General features: G+C 46.1%; 1 protein-coding gene across 1 annotated transcript in view; it reads left to right on the forward strand.

Annotated features, from left to right (window-relative positions):
- Positions 1 to 17,415, forward strand: part of SYNE2 (spectrin repeat containing nuclear envelope protein 2) — a 229,664-nt gene extending 212,249 nt beyond the window's left edge. The window contains exons 102-113 of the mRNA XM_081213478.1: positions 355 to 549; positions 1,378 to 1,657; positions 3,810 to 3,878; positions 6,106 to 6,245; positions 7,279 to 7,399; positions 8,314 to 8,525; positions 10,355 to 10,555; positions 12,038 to 12,166; positions 13,537 to 13,728; positions 13,865 to 13,954; positions 15,126 to 15,175; positions 16,611 to 17,415. Of these exons, the coding sequence (XP_081069604.1) occupies positions 355 to 549; positions 1,378 to 1,657; positions 3,810 to 3,878; positions 6,106 to 6,245; positions 7,279 to 7,399; positions 8,314 to 8,525; positions 10,355 to 10,555; positions 12,038 to 12,166; positions 13,537 to 13,728; positions 13,865 to 13,954; positions 15,126 to 15,175; positions 16,611 to 16,836 (1,905 nt within the window). The 3' untranslated portion in view covers positions 16,837 to 17,415. The remainder of the gene's footprint in view (positions 1 to 354; positions 550 to 1,377; positions 1,658 to 3,809; positions 3,879 to 6,105; positions 6,246 to 7,278; positions 7,400 to 8,313; positions 8,526 to 10,354; positions 10,556 to 12,037; positions 12,167 to 13,536; positions 13,729 to 13,864; positions 13,955 to 15,125; positions 15,176 to 16,610) is intronic.
- Positions 17,416 to 18,798: the final 1,383 nt, after the last annotated feature.

Genomic DNA, 18,798 nt, shown 5'->3' on the forward strand with positions numbered 1-18,798 from the left:
TGTCTCTCATCTCCAATGGGGACCAACCATTCTTCTCGGTCCCAACTTGTGGGAGGTTCCAGCAACCACTGTATACAGTGGTTTTTTGTGTGTATCATGGTTCTCACTGGCAAAATCTCTCCCCTCCCCATTTTTTTGGGTTGTGTTGGCACCCACAAGACTATTATCAAGTTATGACCAGCAGCACAGCACCCCATTCCCGTGCCCCCCAAAACACACTGACTGTATATATGAGGAATTGGATTAAGAATCCAGGCCTCAGGGAGAGGGGTGAAACATTCCCTATCCAAAAGGGGAATTAACTTGATGAGCAATGCTGTACTTAGGAAGCATCCTTGCTTGTCTTCCAAACAGTGTTTCCAGCAGGAAATATTGCTAAACACCGACAAGATCCATGAGCTTACTATGTCTGGGAAGCACCTGATTCAGAAAAGCGAGCCTTCAGATGCTGTTGTGATTGAAGAGGAGCTGCAAGAAGTCCACAGATACTACCAGGACGTGTTTGGCCGTGTCTCCCGATTCCAACATAGACTGGCATCCTGGCCCCCGGTAAGAGCTATTAAGATTGCATTGGGTGGCGCTGTGGGTTAAACTACAGAGCCTAGGACTTGCTGATCAGAAGGTCGGCGGTTCGAATCCCTGCAACGGGGTGAGCTCCCGTCGCTTGGTCCCTGCTCCTGCCAACCTAGCAGTTCGAAAGCACGTCAAAGTGCAAGTAGATAAATAGGTACCACTCTGGCGGGAAGGTAAACAGCGTTTCCGTGCGCTGCTCTGGTTCGCCAGAAGCGGCTTAGTCATGCTGGCCACATGACCCGGAAGCTGTACACCGGCTCCCTCGGCCAGTAAAGCGAGATGAGCGCCGCAACCCCAGAGTCGGCCATGACTGGACCTAATGGTCAGGGGTCCCTTTACCTTTCCATTTCCTTGCATGCAAGAGGTGGAATAGACCTACAGTGCTACCTTGAGTTACATATGCTTCAGGTTCCAGACGCTTCAGGTTACAGACTCCACTAACCCAGAAATAGTACCTCCGGTTAAGAACTTTGCTTCAGGATGAGAACAGAAATCGCGCAGTGGCAGCGGAAGGCCCCATTAGCTAAAGTGGTGCTTCAGGTTTAGAACTGTTTCAGGTTCAGATTCCCAACAGATGCCCCTGCCTGAAACCCTGGAGAGCTGCTGCCAGCCTGTGTAGGCAAAACTGAGCTAGATGGACCAAAGGCCTGACAATACTGAGCTAGATAGAGCAAAGGTCTGGCTTGGTATAAGGCAAATTCCAATGTTCTTGTAAGTAAGGCAAGTGCATTTGGGGCAGGATACGCTGATATTAGTCAGAAGTCGTGTCAGTAATTTTGCTCAGTGATAACACTTCCATTTTAGGGACTGGAAGATGAAAAGGAGACCTCCGAAAGCGAGGCTGACATGGAAGATGCAAGGGGGATGCAGAGCGACCCCTGGTGCCGAAAGGGCATTCAGGAAGTGCTGGCGCCCCAGCAGTCCCTCTGCCACCTCGTGCCCCCTGCAGTGGGTCACGAGAGGTCGGGCTGCGAGACGCCCGTCAGCGTGGACTCCATCCCGTTGGAGTGGGATCACACCGGGGACGTCGGAGACTCCGGTCCACAAGATGAGGAAGAAGAACAGTATTACAGTGATCTGTCAGGTGAGTCCATCCTAGCAGTTCTTCCCATTTAAGCAAGGAAACGTAACCTTGGCACCCATGCAAAAACCCCGTGGCCCAGCTTTTTAAGTATTGAACTGCTAGCAATGCAACCATTCAAAGGCATGTCTGCACAAGAGCTTTTCCCATCTCTTGCAAGATTCATTGATGCCCTTCGTGTACAGGTGGGAGAATTCTGGCCTGTGTCCCTTCACTCTAAGATAGGTGCAGGATGAGTATTACCGTATTGGCCCGAATATAAGCTGACCCGAATATAAGCCGCACCTTTAAAATTCATGGGGGGGGGGAGAGAGAAAAAAAGATAATACCCGAATATAAGCATCTCCCTTAAAATTCCACAGGCGCTCACACCCATTCCGTTTTACCATATGTCTGTTTCAGCAGCGATATCGTAAAAGCCAATTTTTGTAAGGTTGTGAATTTAAGCTGCACTTTAACTTTTCACGGTCAGAATTTGGAAAAAAAAGTGAGACTTATATTCAGGCCAATACGGTGTATATATTTATAGAGTAGCCATAGTTCAGCTGTACAGCGCATACTTTGCTTGGCGAGGGTCCCAGATTCAGCTGCCAGTTAAGAGGCTTGTTCCTTGAGACCCCGAGAGTCACCGCCAGTCAGAGTAGACCATTCTGGACTACATGGAGAAATAGTCTGAGCTATTTTGCTAAAAACCAAAACCTTCACGTAGAAAACTAGTACATTGGAGCGAAAGGCTTAGCATTACCCTCTTTGATGTGCTGGCTGACCTAATGCCGGGAGCTTGTTATGCGGGAAGGGAGCATTCAGAAGCAAGACCCCATCCTCATATCATAGAATTGTAGAATTGGAAGGGACCCCAGGGTCATCTAGTCCAACCCCCTACAGTGCAGGAATCTTTCACCCAGCATGGGGCTCAAACCCACAACCCTGAGTCTCTTCTTTTACCAACTGAGCTATTCCAGCAGGCTAACATGGTGCAGAAGCTAATGTTCTGTGCTACTTACAGCAGGGTTCTTTGCATGCAGCTAGAAATGCAGGATCCACGTTCTCAACTCGTAGCGTTTGCAACCCGCAGTGGCGCGTCTGCGCACACACAGGTTGCGATTCGGCACTTATGCGCATGCTCAAAGCGCAACTTAGCACTTCTGTGCATGCACGACCTCCGAAACCCAGAAGTAACCAGTTCTGGTACTTCCGGGTTTCAGAGCATCCGTAACCTGAAAAAAACGCAACCTGAAGTGTCTGTAACCCGACGTATGACTGTACTTTGAATAGCTTTGTACATATATCACCATGTGAGCTCTGCCCCACAGTTCTGGAGCTGGACCTGTGGAGGATCAGGGCAGTCTTGTGGCTGTCTCCCACCATAGCCTGGTTTTCTGAAGACCGCCCCCCCCAGCCCCTGTGTAATGGCAGCAGAAGTTTGAGAGGGACACAAGTCATCTGCACAGTGAAGGAGGAGCCAATGGCTGGCTGTTCCAACCTACCTCTCATCATCTCTTTTCTTACTGGCTGGCTTTCCCTGTTCTGGCCCATCCCAGCTGCTAGGGAAAGTCAGCTGCTAAGCAGAATGATATAGGGAGGTCTGCTGAACCACAATAACTACAGGAAAATCTCAATATTAAAAAACAGTATACCACTAAATTACAGGTACTTTGGTGGGGGGGTAGAGTTTAGCAGCAGGTGGGGGGCTGTTGCCTTAATATAGTCATACCTCAAGTTGAACGTGCTTCGGGTTGAGTGCGTTCGAGTTGCGCTCCGCGGCAACCTGGAAGTAACGGAGCACGTTACTTCCGGGTTTCACCGCTCGCGCATGCGCAGACGCTCAAAATGACATCATACACATGTGCAGAAGTGGCAAAACGTGACCTGTGCACGTGCAGATGCGCCATCGTGTCTTGCGTTCCGTTCAGGATGCGAACGGGGCTCCGGAACGGATCCCGTTCGCATCCCGAGGTACCACTGTACTCTCCTTATGCATTTGCCAGAGTCTTTCCAGCTGTTGCAAATGCAATGCCAGGCTATGCAAACTTTTGACTGGATCTGTCAGGGGCTGCTCTTATGTTTCTGTCCTGTGGGGTGGGTAGTTATGGGTGTGTGCGCTCACAGCCTCTTTTGTCCGGCGAGGCAATTGGTGATGTTGTTCTTTTTTCAGATGTAGAAATCCCTGAAAATGCCGAGGCCTTTCTTAAAATGACCACAAAATCATTGAAAGCAGTTTCTGGTAGGCACTGCTGCTGCATGTGTCTCAACATGACAGTCTCCCTGTGGCGCACGCTATGCTCCTTACACCTCTCTCATATGCAAGTGTCTGGCTCCCTGGCTTGTGTCAACACCATGCTCCAGTTGGTTCATGGCAGATTCACTCTCTTTTTCTCCCCGTTTTTGTTTAATGCTGCACCATTTGCACATGCGTCATCATTAGTGAATGGTCAAGATTGTGCTCCCCCCCCCTTAGTTCTCCACTCCAGCACAAAGATGGTTAAATTTGTGTTTTGATTTGCATTGGAGACTATAAGCCTTCAGGTGCAGTCTAGGTTAAAAAAACAACCCAACAGAAAATCTTTCTGGTCCTGGACATCATAGCTTAGCTTTAAGGCCTCCTTTGCCATTCAGCATTGGGCTGAACAGAGCGATCAGCTTGCTTTGAAAATGAGCACTTGGTATTCTCTCCAGAATCCATGTTAGTTTCACCTGCTGCTTCTTTGGCAATCACTCGTAGCCGAGTAAGATTGTCTTCCATAAACACGGTTTTAACAATGAGTCCGTAAGTGACTGTGGAGGCCAATTCTGGATCCACACGTCCTTCCACAGTGGGGACATTGGTTTCCAGGCGGGAGTTGATCATGGTGTGGATTTGCCAAGTGTGCCTTCCTCTTAGCACATTTCTCCCATGTGTTTTGAGTTCGAGTGTCTTTGGTAAAGGCTGTTCTCCAACTGGAGCGCTCGCAGGCCAGTGTTTCCTAGTTGTCAGTGTTTATACTACATTTTTTTAGATTTGCCTTGAGACAGTCTTTAAACTGAGAGTAAAATTTTAGTTTCATCTGCACCATCACTTTGTGTGTTGCAGACATAGATGCGTCACCAAGGAGTCCTGTTTTCCAGCAGAGATGGTCAAAGTCATTTTGATGCTTGAGAGTGGAAGGTTCAAAGTGGCTTCCATTCTTGCTTTAGCGGTCAGAAACACAATAGATGCAGGCTGCATGCACACCTTTTTTATTTTAAAATCAAGAGGAACTGAGCCCTTTTCTATATAGTCTACACACCATCTAGCCGTGCTAGCTGAAAAGCTCTTATTGAGAAACTGGATTTCATTCTGAAAACAAAAGCTCATGGCAGATGGATTCCATGTCCATTCAAAAGCAGGTGTAGGCGGGGCTTCATCCACACCTGCCCAATGACATTGTAGTTGGGCGTGTGCCAGGAATGCAATCACTGCTTCCTCCTTCATTCATGTGCAGGCAGGGAAAGGCATGGATATCCTCAAGAGGAGGTTTTCCAAATGCATATCGAGTAGCCACACCCACCCTTGCGGACAAGCAGGATCTAGATTATAAGAAGCAGTTTTGAGGATGAACAGGCACAATTCCAGATTGAGGGAAACCTGCAGTTTTTTGTGTGCTACAAATGGGACAGTGCGTACGCAGCCTAAGTGACCCACCATTTGCTGCCTTGTAATAGCATCCCTGTGGGACGCAGGTGGCGCTGTTGGTTAAACCACAGAGCCTAGGACTTGCCGATCAGAAGGTCGGTGGTTCAATTCCCCGCGACGGGGTGAGCTCCCGTTGCTCGGTCCCTGCTCCTGCCGACCTAGCAGTTTGAAAGCACGTCAAAGTGCAAGTAGATAAATAGGTACCGCTCCGGCGGGAAGGTAAACAGCGTTTCCGTGCGCTGCTCTGGTTCGCCAGAAGCAGCTTAGTCATGCTGGCCACAGGACCCGGAAGCTGTACGCTGGCTCCCTCGGCCGATAAAGCGAGATGAGCGCTGCAACCCCAGAGTCAGCCACAGCTGGACCTAATGGTCAGGGGTCCCTTTACCTTTAATAGCATCCCTGAAGTTTTCTGGCTGAGAAGGGCCACGCCATCCTTCTCCCATGTAGGAGCAGCTCTCCCTCCCAGAGTCATCTTTCCCGCCTGCACTTTTCGGTGGTGTTGTTAACTGTCTGTAGGCCTTTTCAGGAAGGTGGGGTGAGGGGACGTGCCCACCCATAACTGCATGGCTCCTCATTTCATTGCCCCTGAAACAAAGCCGGCATACATTTGCAAACAAGCATGCTTTGCAAGGAAGAACGGTAAAACTTTCATATATATTCCCCCCCCCCCCGCATCATAACTTGGTTCCCCCTATTCTGCAGAATGCTTTTAATTCATTCATATCCCCAACCCCAACCCCTCACTCCAAACTTGGCCATCTAACTTCCTGCGGATTTCTTTTTCAATGTCGTACCACAGAAAAATCTGCTTCTGAGACTCACACGTGGCACTCTCCGGAAAGCCCTGCTTGCCGAAAACATCCATACAGCCAGGGGGAGATGGTTCCAAGTGTCCTTTTGAACAGCCCAGAGACAAGCACTCCTTACAAACCAGGCTATGTAAGTCCTACTGGATGCAGGTACATTACTAGCTTAAAAGGGCTGGATTGGCCTTTAGGTTAAGACAGGAGCAGGCAACCTGGTGCCCCCTCCGTATGTTTTTGGACCACCGTCATCCCTGACCAAAAGCCATGCTGGAGCTGGTCACCATTGGAAGTAAAAAATGAGGAATTTGCACTGGACAGAGGGGAGAGACATTGTATGGCTTAAGCGATGAAAGAGGTGCATGATTTTACTTTTTAAAAAATGACAACATATTTTTATTTGCAAATTTAGCAAAGGAAAGAGGAAGGAAAGAAATCAAATGCAATAAAATAAATAAAAGGAACTACTATACAAATAACACTAATAATAAAAAACCCCAATAACTTCACATTATATAAGCACTTGCCATCTGTATATGTATCTTAAACATATGTTAATATAAACCTTCCAGGTGTCCAAAAAGGTATCAACACAAAATTGATGCCTATATGAAATATGTTCAAATGTTTTCAGCGTCAGTAGATCTTCAGATCATAATGGATGTTGACTATTTATCCATTCAGGCTCTTAGCAAACATAAGGGCATGCAAATTCCACTTTTGTTGTCTTGCCATTAATCCCCATACTATAGGAATCTTATTTAAAATGATAAGAACATCTGAATTTGGGCAATACAAAATTGATGTGGATAACAACTTCAGACCAAAAATACTGTGTCAGTAGAGAAGCCCACATCATATGCCTCAATGTGGTGTTCTCAGCATTACACCTCTAACATCTGACTGCATTATGCAGTGCCTTCCTATTCATGCATTGCAGGGTCTAATATACTCAAAATATTATTTTTTGCTGGATCACTCTCAATTTCAAATCTTAAGGAAAGATTCTCTATAAAAGCAATTTTCCATTGTTTAGTCTGTATGATACTTTCTGATTCCTTATTCCTTGCTTCTCTGAGTTCTTGTACTTCTACCTCATGAGGTTGGGCACAGTGTACATGGGCCGGTGTCATGTGTCATTCCCTTCTTTCTACCTTGTTATATTCCAGGTGAAACAGCGGAGCAGCAGGAGTCTGGACAGCATGCAGGAGATCTCTGGGATGTTGCCTAGCGAGGAACACCAGTCTAGCCAGAGCCTTGATGGCGCTGCAGCCATAGAAAAACAACCAGGTACTTTAGCTGTAATATTTTTTGAGATAGATCTGTATCAAAATGGATACAGATATGCATGTGTGTGTGTGTGTGTGTGTGTGTGTGTGTGTGTATGTAATAAACTCTGTTTATGTAGAGCAGGCTTCCTCAAACTTGGCCCTCCAGATGTTTTTGGCCTACAACTCCTCCCCTGTTCCCTAGCTAGCAGGACCAGTGGTCAGGGATGATGGGACTTGTAGTCTCAAAACATCTGGAGGGCCAAGGTTGAGGAAGCCTTATGTAGAGGCTTCTTTGCAGTGTGTGTGAGAAATAGGATTTCATTTTTCCCTATGCATTTATAACATCAGTGTAGATGGTGCCCTACAGAGGAATGAAAGCCAATAAACAAGAGATCCCTGCTCCAACAAACTTAAAATTTCTAAATGGAGGAAGCGAAGAGGGAGTCAAAGATAAAAATAAATGAATGTGAGCAGGTGCAGTTATTTTATCTGTTGAAGTATTTATGTTCCCCCTTTGCATTTAAAGGCAAAACGCCTAAAGGCAGCTAATGTAAAAATGAAAAATAGTGAAAAAACAAACAAACAGCCACATGAAAGTAAAAGGCAGAAGCAGCAGATGGAATCATTAAAAAAGAGAAATGGCAGAAAATACTACATGGGGTATTAGTCCAAAATATCTGGAGGTTGGTGAAAGCTGCTATCAATTGTGTCTTTAAAAGGTATCAATGCTACACTATTGTAAAGGGATAGAAGCCCTAAAAGGCTACCCAAAAATTCACATAGGCTAAATGTTGGCTCTTGTAGCTAGGCTGGGGTAGAAGATCTGTTTCCTCAGGGGACCCAGCGAGCGCCTGAAATAATATTCCTCTGAGTCAAGCTTCAAAGCTTTTTTAATAAAATAAAAAACATGAATAATTTTGCAACAAACCGCAGGAGGCCTCGAGAGATGGGAGCTGATTCAAGCCCAAGACTTAAGCAACAAGCTGAGAATGAAGCAGAATCGGCAGCAGCGGGAGCAGCTGAATTCTGACCTCACGAATATCAACACTTGGCTGGATAAAACAGAGAAGGAGCTTGAAATGTTGCAGGAGGCAGAACCGCCCACCAGCATCACAGCCATCCATCAAAGAGTCAAGAAGCAGAAAGTGAGTTCACCATTTGTCCTGGTAAATAATCCCTGTAGCCAAACTGAGAAGTGCCTTGCTGGATCAAGACAAGGTCTTCCAGGGCTGCACTCTCTTTATGGCAGGGGACAATCTCTTAAGAAAGACCACACAGGTAAGAGAGCCAGAATCTGATCTGCAGAAGGCAGTTACACCTAGAGCTTCTTCCATTTGGCTCCCGGGTCTAATGGCTGGTGATAGACATTGAAGTTTGCTTGATTCTAGTTCTATGCAGGTGTTCTTAACTAAGATAAGTGGGGCCAGGCATGCTAGCCTCGGTCCATCATCACGATCACTACTACTTCTACTCTTAATTCAATTTATTTGTTGCCTTCTTACATCCCCCCCCAAAAAAAATCCAAAATGTGAGATACATAGATATAAACAACAGTAAGTATAAAACACATGGGACGCGAGTGGCACTGTGGGTTAAACTACAGAGCCTAGGACTTGCCGATCAGAAGGTCAGCAGTTCGAATCCCCGCGACAGGGTGAGCTCCCGTTGCTCGGTCCCTGCTCCTGCCAACCTAGCAGTTCGAAAGCACATCAAAGTGCAAGTAGATAAATAGGTACCACTCTGGCGGGAAGGTAAACGGCGTTTCCGTGTGCTGCTCTGGTTCGCCAGAAGCGGCTTAGTCATGCTGGCCACATGATCCGGAAGCTGTATGCTGGCTCCCTCGGCCAATAAAGTGAGATGAACGCCGCAACCCCAGAGTTGTAATTCACATCAGTCATGGACTTGTGGTCATGATCTAATTGTTGGAATGCACTCATAGAGTCTTCATAGGATTATCCCCTAAGTGAAGGTTTTGAACAGCCTTGTTTGTTTGTTTGTTTGTTTTGTTTTGTTTTTATATAAATTTTTTATTGGTTTTACAAACTTTTTTGAAGACAAACAAACACTTAAAAAGACAAACATACATGTATAATATCATAACATATTTTCCTAAACCTCTTTTCTAGGACTTCCCCATACCCCCCCCTTTCTGCATCCCAATGTCCAAAATTTTTAGCAACTCCCAATTGTTACTTTCAATCTCTGTCATCCTAATCCTCTCTATGTTCTAATCTTATATCGCTGTATCCCTTTGTTTCTAGGAACCACAACACTTTAACATTCATTAAGTTTATGATAGTCCTTAAGATAGCTTTTAAATTTTCGCCATTCTTCTTCCACCGTCTCTTTGCGTTGGTCACGGATTCTGCCTGTCATCTCAGCCAATGTCATATAGTCCATCACTTTCATCTGCCATTCTTCCAGAGTGGGTAGATCTTGTGTCTTCCAATATGTTTGTTTGTTTGTTTTGTATTTTTTTATATTTATATTTATTTCTATTCCACCCCGGACCAGGACTCAAGGCAGCTTAGAGATAAAAATGCAAAAGCACAGACTGAAACACTTGTCAGAAGCGGGGGGGGGGGGGGGGGCTGAAAGTGGTTTATAAAAAAAGAATAAAGCTATGGAAAATTGTCGGTGGGAAACAGTTAAAAACAAGCCTTCCAAAATAATTGCAATCAACAATAAGCTAAAGAGCAGGTGAAAAAAAGTCAGCGTTTTCACGTATCTGGATCGGCTTGCCTAAACAAATTTTTTTTGTCAACAAGCAGGCGTTCCAAGTGTAAAAGATCCATTTCTTACAAGTATTATGTTGGCACTTGCCACAGTGCCAGTTTTGTAGATGGGAGCAGTCGAGTAGGCATGCAAAGAAGCAAGGCAATCTCACTGGTAAACCGGTTGTTTTGTTGTGCCGCTGCTGAAAAACCCAAGTAATTTTGGAAATCAGAATCATAACCCACTTCTTTCCCGCCAGGATATGCTCAAAGCCTTTGATAACCACAAGGCACTTGTGCTTTCTGCCAACCTGACCAGCAAGGACTTCAGGCAAGGAGACAGCGCTGGATCCAAAGAGCTCCAGAACAGGCTTCGGCAAGTCAATATGCGCTGGGAGGAGGCCATTCATTTGATGGGAGAGTGGAGGAAGAGTTTGCAGGAAGCCCTGGTGCGCTGCCAGGTCAGTGCAGCCCATTGCTTTCTTATTTATAAGAAGTGGATAGGGAGAAGGTTTTCTTCCATCTCTCAAAACACTGGAACTCAGGGATAACCAATGAAAACGAACATTAGAAGATTCTGGATGGGCAATGGAAGGTACTTCATCCATGGCTACTAATCCTGGTGTCCCTGTTCTGCTGCCACTGTTGTGAGGCTGTACATCTCTGAGTCCCAGTTTCTGGGAATCACAGGCAGGGAGGTTGGCGTCGCTCTCAGTTTCTGTTTGGTGGCTTCCTATAGGTATTTGCTTGGCCACTGTGAGAACAGGAATCTGGACTAGACGCTGGCCTGATCCAGCAGCCTTTTTTATAATAATAATATAATAATAATAATAATAATTTATTATTTTTACGCCGCCCTTCTGGCTGAGTTTCCCCAGCCACTCTGGGCGGCTCCCAATCAAGTATTAAAAACAATACAGCGTTAAATATTAAAAACTTCCCTAAACAGGGCTGCCTTCAGATGTCTTTTAAAAATAGGATAGGTACTTATTTCCTTCACATCTGAAGGGAGGACGTTCCACAGGGCGGGTGCCACTACCAAGAAGGCCCTCTGCCTGGTTCCCTGTAACTTGGCTTCTCGCAGTGAGGGAACCGCCAGAAGACCCTTGGCGCTGGATCTCAGTGTCCGGGCTGAACGATGGGGGTGGAGATGCTACTTCAGGTATACAGGATGTTTTTATGTTTTTAAGCCAACCTGGGCAGATTTAAGAAACTGCTTTAAAATGCCATTTGCAGAACACTCCGTAGTTGCACAGCATTCTTATGTAAGCGAAGCAAGATCTTCGAGTTTTGTGATTTTCCTTTCGGAACATAGCTGAAGGATGCAAGCCCACCTCCCTGCACTTCTGGCCTCCTTCGCCTGGAACAGATCGTGAAGCATTGTGGCTAATAGTCTAAATTGCAAACCAGGAAATATTCTTCTGCCATGAACAGGTTGCCTTAGCCAAGCCACGATCTGTCAACCTCAGCCCTCCACCTATGGTTAGTCAATATGGAACTGATAATACTTCCCTGCCTTTAAGTATTCACGAGAGACTGTATGCAGGGAACGCTGAGCATTCAAGAAAGCACAATATAAGTGCTACATATTATTACTACCTTTCAACCCAAGTTGGAAAGGCCCTGTATTATTTGGGTCCCTTCTGCATAGCCTGCTTATTGAACATTCAGCCTGATTTGTTTGTGCAAAGTTTCCAAAGAGGTAGACCTGGGCTGTGGAGCATTCAATCTGGTTTGACATGACGTTATCAAGCCATTCTTATCCTATTCTTTCCAGTGCATTTCCTTTCTTTATCGCAAAAGATTGCTGTTTCACAAGATCATCAAATCCTCTCAAAGTACGCAACCTGAGTTTGCTGGCATGCAGTCTGAAACCGGCCTTTGTCAGCAGACGTGATCCGACGAGGCTGCCTCTCCTAATAATGGATGTTTTTTCTCTGCAGGATTTCCATAAGCAAAACCATAACCTGCTGCTGTGGTTGGCTGTTGCAGAGGTTCGGAGGCATCAAGCACAGATCAAGGATCTGAATGCTGATCCTCACGCAGTTCAGGAGAGCCGAAGAGAATTAATGGTAGGTTTTAAAAAAACAAAAAACTTTTTGGTGCATCCATACAGAAATGATTGACCCACCAGTTGACTTGCTCCCATTAGGTACAATATTACTTCGCTTCACTTGGTTTGATGGTGGGATGCCAATTATCTGCTTTTCAGATCCTTCCTGTGCCCTATCTTGTCGTGGTTAGTGATAGTCGTTGTAGGAGTGGTATTTTGATTTATTACTCACCCTTCAACATGAGATTTCAGGGCAGGTTACAACAACTATTATTATTATTATTATTATTATTATTATTATTATTATTATTATTATTATTACATACACACCCCACCCATCTGGCTGGGTTTCCCCAGCCACTCTGGGTGTCTCCCAACTGAATTAAAAGCACAATAAAACATCAAACATTAAAAACTTCCCTAAACAGGGCTGCCTTCTGATGTCTTCTCAAAGTCAGATAGTTGTGTATTTCCTTGACATCTGGTGGGAGGGCGTTCCACAGGGTGGGTGCCACTACCGAGAAGGCCCTCTGCCTGGTTCCCTGTAACCTCACTTCTCGCAGGGAGGGAACTGCCAGAAGGACCTCGGAGCTGGACCTCATTGTCCAGGCTGAATGATGGGGGTGGAGACAGTACTAGAATCAATTTAAAATATGACAACAGGCAAGAAGAGAATAGGTTGGGTCCTAAAATAGCTGTCACTCTCATGTTTTCAGCATGCTAAGGAAACTGCGTAGTGAGGTTGTCAAATGCACATGTGTGGCGGGAACTCTGTGATTGATTCTATAACTTCTATAACTGTGTTTGATTCTACAACTTAAGGGCTGCCATAGAGAATGCCCTCTCCTGGGGCCCCAGTGATCAAACTTCTGAGAGTGTTGACCCTCCCTCAAGACCCTCTAGGGCAGCCTTTCTCAACCTGTGGGTCCCCAGATGTTGTTGGACTACAACTCCCATCATCCCTGAGCTCTGGCCTTGCTAGCTAGGGGTGGTGGGAGTTGTAGTCCAACAACATCTGGGGACCCACAGGTTGAGAAAGGCTGCTCTAGAGGGTCTTGAAGTAGGGAGGCAGACTTTTAAATATTTGGGGGCCTAAGTTGTTTTGGGGCTTTAGGCACTGATGTGAGCCCAGTGAATTGCGCCTGGAAACAAACTTACATATTAGCCGTTGCCCAACAATTCAGTAGCATGTGCTTCATATGCAGAAGCTCCCAGGTAAAGTTCCTGCCATCTCCATTTTGAAGGATCTCAGGGCCGACAGAGATTTTGGAGCTCTGCTGCCCAATCAGAGTAGGCAACACTGGGCTGGACAGATCACATGGTCAGATTGATTCTGTGTAGGGCAGAGTCATACATGCGTCAATATTTCCTTCCATTTCCCTGTCGAAGCAACTGGAGAAAGAGCTTCTGGAACGGCAGCCGCAAGTCAACACTCTGCAGGAGATTTCCACTCACTTGCTTGTCAAATCTGGTGGAGGAGATTATGTTGAAGCTCACGAGAAGGTCCACGTTATTGGGAAGAAACTGAAGCAGCTTCTGGAAAGAGTCTCAAGTGATTTAAAGGTCTCGCATGGAAAGCCGGTGAGGCTGGGATGCATGCGCTTGAATCCAGGGTGATGCAGTTCTGTATCTCCCAAGGGGGGTGCATAACTCCTGGGAGATAAAGCTTTCCTTACTCTGCAGAACGTAAAGTTATCTTCCGTTTTCTTCCTTCTAGGACACAAGTGCATTTCTGCAGGATGTGGACGAACTGGACTCGGAAGGCTGTCCTCAGCGACCAGAGAAACCTTGCACATATAAAAACAAGGCAAGCCGCTTGGCAATTCTTTTCCAAACCTCTGGTTTTTCTCCAGTTTGTTAGTACCTTCTCCTCGTCTTGTTTCCATCTGGAAATGCTTTATTGCAAGTTAACACGAACAGCTGACTCGCCCGGTTTGGTCAGGACAGTCCAGCAACTCAACTGTAATTCGTGGCCATGCTAAAGGATACATGGTTTCTGTTCAGTACCTTTCCCCAACCTGATTCCCTCCAGAACATCTTGGACTGCAGTTCCCCTCCTCCCTGACCATGCCTGCTGGGGGTGATGGGAGTTGTAGTCCAGTAGGTCAAGAGGACACTAGGTTGTGGAAGCCTGGTTTGAAATGCTTCTATAAGGCCAGGCTACAAGCTCTTCCCTTGTCCCATGCCTATACAGTCATAACTTGGAAGTCGAACGGAATCCATTCCGGAATTCCGTTCGACTTCCAAAACGTTCGGAAACCAAAGCGCGGCTTCCGATTGGCTGCAGAAAGCTCCTGTAGCCAATCGGAAGCTGCCGAAGCCCCATCGGATGTTCAGCTTCCAAAAATAGTTCACAAACCGGAACAGTCACTTCTGGGTTTGCATTGTTCAGGAGCCAAAACATTTGAGAACTAAGCTGTGCGAAAGCCAAGGTACGACTGTGCCTCAACCCATTCCAATGGAGATTCAGGCGTAGTTATGGGGCTGAATCCGCCCTCGTCACCCTGACTACTGGGGGGATGCAAAGGCGTATGACCCTGCAGTGCTGACTTGAAGGTTTTGATAGCATTGACCATGTGATCCTCCTGAACGGACTCTGCCAAATGAGCATTGGGGCACAGCTTTATGGTGGCTGCAGTCCTGTTTGGTTTTGTCCCCATCCTTCTCCAGACTGAGTTCTACAAGAGGGGCACTAACCCAAAGGAGGAGGAAGCTAACGGGCAGTGCCACCCCCTGGACTGGTTGTTAAGTAGACAGCTGGAGGGGGGATGTCTGAGAGAAGACTGCATTTAGTGGGGTGCTACCCCATTCATCCTAATGGAGCAGCGTCCACTCGTCAAACCCACGTTTCTTGTGATGTTCCCGCGGCACAGAAGCGTTTTGAGCTCTGTAACCATGTCACTTGGGATTTGCTTCTTTGCGCTTGCGTTTCTTGAGGAAAGTACGACTAAATAACACCGTAATATCTCCATTTTCAGCAGGCTGGTGGAAGGAACACCTTGGAGACTGAGAGCGGCGCTGATATTAGGTAGGATCTTTTGGAAAACGTTTTCTTTAATTTAAAAATGGAGGTTGCATTTTGACGGCAGTCGTAGGGCTGAGCTAGATGTGCTCATAATCACATGTTAATTAACACACACATTGTATATTATGTAAATAGCAGCCACAGGGAAATCTGAGCAGGATCAAGGCCATAGAAAGGAGGAAGGGGGAGTTTAGCGCTTTTTCCTCTTTGCCAGAGTCTGAGCAGAGACAAAAAAAAGGCTCCTCAAAGATGCTGTATGCATTGCATAGGGAGCCACTACCCGCAACTTTCCTGGAAATGCAAACACCTTTGAATGGGAGATTTTTGCCCACACTCTTTAAAAACAAAAACAGGTGCATTAATTGCATTCACACAACCAGCACTTGAATGTCCATAATTTGTACAATGCTAACTCAGAGGGACGAGGGTGGCACTGTGGGTTAAACCACAGAGCCTAGGACTTGCCAATCAGAAGCTCGGTGGTTCGAATCCCCGTGACGGGGTGAGCTCTCGTTGCTCGGTCCCTGCTCCTGCCAACCTAGCAGTTCGAAAGCACATCAAAGTGCAAGTAGATAAATAGGTACCACTCCGGCGGGAAGGTAAACTGCGTTTCTGTGCGCTGCTCTGGTTTGCCAGAAGCGGCTTAGTCCTGCTGGCCACATGACCCGGAAGCTGTACGCTGGCTCCCTCGGCCAATAAAGCGAGATGAGCGTCGCAACCCTAGAGTCGGCCACAACTGGACCTAATGGTCAGGGGTCCCTTTACCTTTACCTAACTCAGAGGTGGGCAAACATTTGGCTTGTGAGACCTGCTAAAACCCAGAGGTCTGCCAGATGCAGCGAAGTGCGCAACAGTGGCTGGGATTCAGCTGAGGCCCATCAGTGGAAACTCTGCACAATGACTTCCACTTGTGCAACAGATTCCCCCCTCCCCCCAAAAAGGCTTGTGGGGCGTCAGGAGAACCCCCAGAACGACACACGGAGAGAAAAGAACGTGGAATCATTCCATCTGCCAAGGTGAAATGCTTGCAATGGCGGAAGGATTGGAATAGCACAACATCAAATTCCTCCCAGTGTCTCCGGGTAGAAGGGCTCGGAAGGGAGGGTCAAGGTTTGTGGCCCTCAAATCTGCTCTGCAGAAAGCTGCTGCCATTCTGAGTAGAGAATATAGGGAAGCCTTTCAATGTGTTGTGTTTTTATATATGTTGGAAGCCGTCCAGAGTAGCTGCTGATCGTGACACCCTACAGTAGCGTTTCCCAAACTGGCTGTTGTTGGACTACAACTCCCATCATGCATAGCTAGCAGGACCAGTCTTCGTGGATGATGGGAGATGTAGTCCAAAAACAGCCGGAGACCCAAGTTTGGGAAACCCTAGGCTAGATGAAGTCTGACTCAGCGGAATGCAGCTTCATGTATAAATTCTCTTCCATATTTGCAGAGGGGATGACGAGGAGAGCACCAGCCCAGCTGCTCCCAAGACCCGTGGCTTCCTGTCCCGTGTACTGCGAATGGCGTTCCCTCTTCAGTTGCTCTTCCTTCTCCTCTTGCTTTTGGCTACCCTGCCCCCTTTCTCGGAGGAAGATTACAGCTGCGCACACCGCAACAACTTTGCCCGGTCTTTCCACCCCATGCTGCGATTTGTCAATGGCCCTCCTCCCTTTTGAAGCGTCCCAAGGGCTTTTTTGCACCTCAACCAAAATGAACCTCCTCAGCAGGCTCTTCTTCTCATGCTGCTATTGCCATTCTGAGGACTTCACACCCTGAATGCGTCAGATTTCACAACTGAAGAAGTAGATCCTCTAGCAATTTCAATATTTGGGATGGGTTGGAAAGCAGGGGGCGGGGGCAGAGACAGGTGTTAACCCGGTTTTGTACAGGAAAATACTTTTTTCTATATATTTTTGAACTGTAAGCAACATACTGTATACTTTTGCACAATGTGTGATCACTCAGCTGATGGCATCCATGCCAGAATGTCTTCTGAAGACGAATTTTCAAGATGATGTCATGTTTGCATTGAAATAATGTGTTTTTTAGCTAATGACGAATGCTGTAGAGAATAGTTTTAGTGTGACGGAGAGAACCCATTTTTCAGCTGGTTCTTTGCATGCAAAGAAATCTATTTCCATACTTCGATATTGTAGTGAAAAGAAAGGTTTGATTTTATATAAATATATATAAAATACTTGTTATACTTTAGTATTTTAGCAACCCTCTCTCTCCAGTTAACAAATACATATAGATACATAGACAGATTGATAGATACAGTGGTGCCTCGGTTTAAGAACAGTCTGGTTTAAGAACGATTTGGTTTACGAACTCTGCAAAACCGGAAATACAGTGGTGCCCCGCAAGACGAATGCCTCGCAAGACAGAAAACTCGCTAGACGAAAAAGTTTTCCGTTTTGGAGGTGCTTCGCTAGACGAATTTCCTATGGGCTTGCTTCGCAAGACAACAATGTCTTGCGAGTTCCTGCTGGGTTTTTTTTTCCTTTCCCCCCCTTTTTCTAAGCCGCTTATCAGCTGATCCGATCAGCAGATAAGCCGCTAAAAGCCGCTAATAGCGCTAAGCCGCTAATCCTTCAATGGGCTTGCTTCGCAAGACGAAAAAAACCGTTAGACGAAGAGAATCACAGAACGGATTCTTTTCGTCTTGCGAGGCACCACTGTAGTGTCTTGGTCTGAGAACTTTATCTCGGTCTAAGAATGGAATCCGAACAGTGGAAGGGCACCGGCGGCAGGAGACCTCATTAGGGAAAGCTCGCCTCGGTTTAAGAACGGGTTCGGTTTAAGAAGGGACTTCCGGAACGGATTAAGTTTGTAAACCGAGGTACCACTGTATATCAGTTTCCACGACAAAGATTTTAGTACAGTGGTACCTCGGATTCCGTTCTTAGACCAAGGTAAAGTTCGCAAACCGGGACACAACTTCCGGTTTTGCGGAGTTCGTAAACGATATCGTTCTTAAACAGGACTGTTCTTAAACCGAGGTACCACTGTATGTACTTAGAACTGCAGATTTGTCTCATGTCTTCTTTTGTACTTTTATTTTAAATAAAAAGAAATGAAAATGGTGCATGTAGGTGACTTATATTGTTCATAGTTTTATATTTAAAAAGTGCTGACCATAATTAGTGTTGATTATCTCACTTGTATATGAATCAATGGTGTAAACTTGCGGCTTTTTAATCAAAAGATGTTTATGTGTTAATCTTTTTTGAATAATTTACAGTAAGCCAAAAGAAAGATACGTGGATGTTTTTTAAAAAATTATTTTTAATAATCGAAGGGCACAATCAATCCCTATTCCTATGCAGCAAAATGCATGTGCAGAGACAACACCATAGGGCCACGCTGGTTGCCAGAACGTGCACACTGCATTGCAAAGCTGCTTCAGCTGGGAATTAAAATCACTTGAAGATGAAGCAAATTCCACACCGGTTTCTGCATAGGAGAGGGAGAACTAGAGAGGGAAAGGGGAACCAAGCATTGGCCATTAGGGCGAACCCTCTGTGTGTGTGCACAGCTTTAATGGTACATAAGCCATCGTCGATACATTGAGCCTCCATGTTCCAAGGCAGTATATCACTGGATAGCAGTTGCTGTGGTGGTGAGGAATGGACTGT

This window comes from Podarcis bocagei (assembly GCF_964188305.1).
Source record: "Podarcis bocagei genome assembly, chromosome: 1".
Classification (NCBI taxonomy): domain Eukaryota; kingdom Metazoa; phylum Chordata; class Lepidosauria; order Squamata; family Lacertidae; genus Podarcis; species Podarcis bocagei.